Raw genomic sequence first — 6,000 nt, 5'->3', positions numbered from 1 at the left:
ATTGAGTTCTACAACATAAATAGCTACATGTGACACAATATCTTGAGTTGATTTGACAGGTCATCTAAAGATTTGGGGGTTCTTTTGTTTTGAGTAAATTACTTCAATTAACATTTAACAATACAATCTTTAAAAGTTGTTAAAACATTTCCCTCTATATCCAGATCAGTCTGAATCTGTTTAGGGTCCTGATCCCTCCAGGGTTTGGAATATGCTAGGAGAGCACTTATTTACAACAATCGGAAAAATCAAGCTCAAATAAAATAATGCCAGTGTAAACACGCTTCAGTATCATGTCCAAATATTGCACATACACCATTCATTCATAGATATACATATCTCCCGTGTGTGTTACGTATATAAAACTATACTTCTGTCAGAACTACTGTCAACATAAACAGAGAGGAATGCATTCAACATTGAGAGGAGAGGAGGCAGTGTTTCTGGCAAGCACAGAACGATAGAGTAAAAGATAAACGCACAGACAGACAGACAGAGTGATGACAGACGAACAAACAGACAGACAGACAGAGTGACAGACAGCCATGGTGTCTACTATATAAGAAAGAATGTATCCAACCCCCCCACCCCCACCCCACCCTCCCCCCTCCTCACTGCCTGTTCAGCTGAGCCCAGGGAACACACACAGGTACACAGAAACATGGTCACACAGTGACTCTGCAGGGCTGGTTTCTCTGTGTTGCTGGCTGGATCTGGACCAGTCTGTTAAGGCTCTGGATCTGGGAGTCTGTGGCCAACCAGCAGATCTCAGATCTGTTCCATTGATTTGAGTCACCTCCAAGAAGCCTGGCTCCCCCCAAACCGCCTCCTCCAATCAGAAGTGTGCAGTGTATCAGGCGTCTGCTGCTTGGTCGGAGGTCAGTTGCTCCCGGTCAGAGATGTCATCCCCCGCTGGTGGACGCGCCCGATCAAAGAACCCACACTAGAGGGTGTAGCTACAGTTAAACTGATGTCATGGGGAGGCTGTATGTGTGTGTGTGTAAGTTTATGAATATGTGTGTGTGTAATGTCATCCTGTCAATGACACGCACTGAAGAGAAGTGTATGAGTATGTCAGTGTGTGTAAGCATATGTAGATGTGTGTGTGTATGTGAATGTGTGTTTGTGTGGCATACCTTCCACATAGCCAGTGTTAGTATGGCCAGAACCAGCAGTCCCAGTAGTATAGCCAGTATGATTACCCACAGTGGAACAGCAAACGCCACATCAGGGGTACCCCACAGGACCAGCGTACCCATCTTCAGCACACAAACACACACGCACACACATACATGCACACACACACACAGTAACAAATGCATATAGGGTTTCAATTATTAACAGAATAAAAAACACAGAAACAGTATCTAGATTTCACTCCCCCCCCCCCCCCCCCCCCCGCTCACTCCCTCTCTCTGTTACCGAGGTGTTGCGTCGGGGAAGGGAAGGGGGCTGGATGCGGTAGGGCAGGGATGTCACTCTGAACGACATGGTGGAGTTGAGAAAGTACGGGTCGTTACGCCTCTGCAACAGAGACAGCATGGGGACGTTAGGCAAGTTTTAAATATCTGTGTGTGCTTGCGTGTGTTTGGGTGTGTGTGTGTATGTATATGAGTATGATTACTGGATGTATACGTGTGTTTACCTGGAGGAAGGTGTGAGCCCAGAGGCGAGAGCGTATCTTGACCACAGCACTCTGACCGCGATCCAACCGACCAACCACACACAGAATGTTCAGACAGATGATGTTGCTACAGTTCTGTACAGAGGAGGAGAGGTTGAGACAGTGATTAAGTACAGTGTGTGTGTCAGTTTATATGTGTGTGAGTGTGTGTACATCTATATCTATGTATGTGTGTGTATTTTATGTATGTATGTATGTATGTATGTGTATGTATGTGTATATGTATGTATGTATGTATGTGTATGTATATGTGTGTATACTGTTCATGTGTGATATGTATGTGTGTATGGGTGTGTGAGTATATATATGTGTGTATACTGTTCGTGTGTGTGATATGTATACGTGTGTATGTGTGTGTGTGTGTACAGTATGTGTGTGTGAGTGTGTGTACCAGGGTCTTGCTACTGTAGCTCTCAGCAGCAGTGACAGCTCTCCTGCGACGGTGAGGACCACTAGTGCTGTTCTTCAGGAAGCCAAGCAACTCTGGAGTGTCCTGGAGAGAAGACGTCTGACAAGGAGGGAGGGAAAGAGGGTAGGAGAGACAGGAAGAGAGAGAGAGAGATAGAGAGACAGGGGGAAGGAGGGACAGAGAATGACAGAGAGAGGAAGAGAGAGTTCATCAGGTTCTCTATATTATATCAGGTATAATTGGGTGTGCTTTGCCTTCGGCAAGGGCACAACCTTTGTTCTCTCACATATATATTATTATTATTGGGTGTGCTTTGCCTTCGGCAAGGGCACAACCTTTGTTCTCTCACATATATATTTAGTGTGTTTGCTGCAAGCAAAAACACTATTGTTATTCTGCATACTTATTATTTTTTAGTGTGTTTGCTGCAAGCAAAAACGCTATTGTTATTCTGCATACTTATTATTATTTTTATTGGGTGTGCTTTGCTTTCGGCAAGGGCACAACCTTTGTTGTTTACGTTCCGTTGCATGATTTAAGTGGAAATTAAGTTTTTGTGGCGAAAAGTGAAGCTAACGGTGGCTAACTTGCTAGCCAGAGTCAATGACGCTACTTACGTCACTAACGTCACGAAAACCCGCGTGACTACCTCTAGCAGAACATTAGTTTAGCAGCTCGTTAACTTCTGGGAGATAGCTAAGCTAACTGCTTTACTGCAAGGCAGCTGCAGAAACGCCACAAGCAAAGAGGCCAGGGTGATAACTATTTACTAATTTTACTTTGTGATATGACACACAATTGTGACGTGTAATGTACAATATAAGCTGATTTTATTAAGGAAGTACATCTACTTTCGGAAACGGTAGTCTACTATTTCACTGAAGCATTAGCATCATGACGTTAGCCTCTGTTGCCCGGGCAACACCTACTACTGGTCTATGATGCATCTGTTTTCAATCGTTAAAATAAACATTCCTCACAAATACATTTTCGTTGTAGGATTTATTATGACATTACATTACAAGTAAACGATTTGTGGGTGAAATTATCATTACCTGTGGTTTCAAACCAGTGTTGCTCACTGAAACGCTGTAGCCTACGCGAGACACAGCTGTTTAGGAAGCCAAACGGCGACAGAACATGTTCGGCACTCTCCTTACTTAAATCAAAAATCTATCTAACTACTAACCTTAACTTCATTGCCACAGCCTAAACTTTGTCAATCTGTTAATGAAAATTATTAATTTCAGCCTAAACCGTACAACGGAACGTTAACCCTATCTAGCCGGCCCATTCAAATATGGGTCGAAAAAGACCCATAAGACCCGCCTTAATATCTTTGCCGTCCAATCACCGATTTTATTTCTGAAAACTGCCAGATACTCATGACAAGTTAAGCTCAAAGTACATATCATTGGTTAAGGGGTTACTGGGAGGGGAAAATAAATGTATCGTCTGCAACGGCAGCCATTGTTTTTCGAGGCGGAGCCAGAGCGGAGACCATGGGAGATTGCCTACAGAGTTAGATTTACAGCTTCGAATTGAAATCTGAGACGATATTCTGAGTAAAGACAAGTTTATTAATATGTGTTGTCAATATTGTCAATTAAAAGTCTAAACTTTTTACATACGAAGAATTTGTTTGTGGGAGTGATGCGAGTTTTTTCCAGAAAAAAACTCGCGTTCTGCCGTGTCCGGCAGGACAGGCAGTAATGACGTTAGTAGCACTGTTTAGCCTCGATTTTAGCAGATTTCTAAAAAACTTAGAAAAACAACATTAACTAGCTAGATTATATACACTGTAAGCTAAATGTACATGCCTTGTTTGGCCAATTCGGTCGATTGTGGAAGAAACTCCAACGTTTTTTAGTTATCGAGAGGAGTATCCAGCCATAGCGCTAGCTACTTTTGGGGCAGAGAAATGTAGGTTTCCCCCATGTTTCCACGTGTTTCCATGTAGTCACTAGAATGGTCATAACTTTTAATCAAAATATGATATTTCTAATCTGTCTTCTGTTCCACATTGCCCACAGATGTGTGGATATTCCACCTGCTCAAAGTTTTCCTCCATCTTGTAATTAAAGTGGTTAAAAATGAAGTTGTCTGATGAGGTATGGTGGATGGAGAAGTTTTTGTAAAAAATGGCTGCCTGAAATCACCTTGATAAAATATGATTTGCCTTAAGTAATCATATATTTATTCACATCATAAAAATCCCCTAGTTCTGTTCTTCAATATGGTGTCAACAGTTAAGGTGTATGATTTAATATGAAAATTCATAAAATTTGCATATTAATATGAATATCATATTTCAACAGCATATGGAATGTTTGGAATGTTGGCTTAGGCAGTAAAAGGTTAAATCGAATTCAACCAACGCAATCGCTACCAAGACGAACACAGCAGTACTGTAGTCTAGTACCGTAGTAGTAGAATTTACCGGGGCAGCTTCTCCATACAGGGCTATATCGCATTTTGCGTTGTTACTGACAATGATCGCTACCAGTGAGCTTTTTATGAATGAGCGATTTTCCACTAAATAAATGTCAAGCTTATTTACGTTTTGGGGGGCATATTTTCAGTTAGCAGATGGGACTGTTTGAATCGCGATTCCATCTTCTACTGCCGGGTAACGTCGTAGAATAATCTTCAAAGGGGGTTCTTTATTAATGAATGAATGCAATGAGTAGGCTAAATGCCTGAAAATATCATGAGAAAGGAAAAACTTAAAATGACGTTTAAGTCATAGAGATTAGGTAAATCTTTACACCGGTCTGCCAAATTTATTCGTTTTGATTCAACGATGAGGCTGCCTCTTGCAGGGGAAATGAGAAGACATATATTTCATTCTACACTTCACTTGTATTTTCAGTTGTAAATGAGCAGCAAAAAAAAATGCTTTTAAATCTATGTAATCTTTATAAATAATAAGTATGCATTTTTATATAAAATATACAGAAATATCAGTTGTAAAAATGTCATTCAAAAACGGACCCTTGTGCAACCGACGCAAGCAAGCACACCCAACAATTTCCCCAGAAATTGTACCCTCTCTAGTTATTAATGTGTTTTATTATTATTAAGACAATATAAAATAGAATGAAGTGGCATTATACAATATATACCATATGTATCTCACAAACTCTTTGTTGTTGGAGGTCCACATACCTGCAGACCCAGGGGGTTCAGACTGCTGTTGGTTTCACAGCTGATTGGTCCATCTGTTTTTATCTCCATGGCATAAAGCAAGTTTTCGTCACGGAAACGGGAAGGCCAGCCTACCTGGAGCTCCGCCTCCCCAATACTACTGGGACCAGAATTGTGGAGCTGGGAGGGAGGGAGAGGGAGAGAGAGAGGTGGGGAGGAAGAGAGAGACAGAGGGAGAGAGGGAGGGAGAGAGAGGGAGAGGAGGGATAGGAGGAGAGAGACAGCGAGAAACAGAGGGAGAAAGAAAGAGGAATAGAGAGGGAGACAGAGAGAGAGAGGGATGGATGGAGAAAGAAAGAGAGGAGAGAAACAGAGCAAGAGAAAGAGTGAGAGAGAGAGAAAGAGAAAGAGTGACAGAAAGAGAGAGGGTTACATGATTGTTATCAGTGCCTACCCCATAACAATCTCCTCATTAAAAAACCATGGTCACTAAATCATTAAAACATCTACTCTGTTTCCTGGAAGCTCCATGTGTTGTAAGAAAACTACCTCCATACAAGTTCCACACACACATGAGCACACACACACAAACACTCACAAACACACGCATGGACACACATACTCACAAACACGCATACACAAACACACACACACAGACTCATTCATTAGCACATAGAGTGGACCATACAGGACACGAGCCTCATGCTCCCAGGCAGGAATTCTCCCTGAGAGAAACTCCGGCCTCTAACCTGAACCAGCT

General features: G+C 42.0%; 1 protein-coding gene across 1 annotated transcript in view; it reads right to left on the bottom strand.

Annotated features, from left to right (window-relative positions):
• Positions 1-613: 613 nt before the first annotated feature.
• Positions 614-6,000, bottom strand: part of itga8 (integrin, alpha 8) — a 33,303-nt gene continuing 27,916 nt past the window's right edge. The window contains 6 exon segments of the mRNA XM_067237392.1: positions 614-943; positions 1,137-1,259; positions 1,423-1,524; positions 1,646-1,759; positions 2,076-2,192; positions 5,262-5,420. Of these exon segments, the coding sequence (XP_067093493.1) occupies positions 854-943; positions 1,137-1,259; positions 1,423-1,524; positions 1,646-1,759; positions 2,076-2,192; positions 5,262-5,420 (705 nt within the window). The 3' untranslated portion in view covers positions 614-853.

Source organism: Osmerus mordax, chromosome 6 (genome assembly GCF_038355195.1).
Source record: "Osmerus mordax isolate fOsmMor3 chromosome 6, fOsmMor3.pri, whole genome shotgun sequence".
NCBI classification, from domain to species: domain Eukaryota; kingdom Metazoa; phylum Chordata; class Actinopteri; order Osmeriformes; family Osmeridae; genus Osmerus; species Osmerus mordax.
This window is presented reverse-complemented; position numbering and strand designations above follow the sequence as displayed.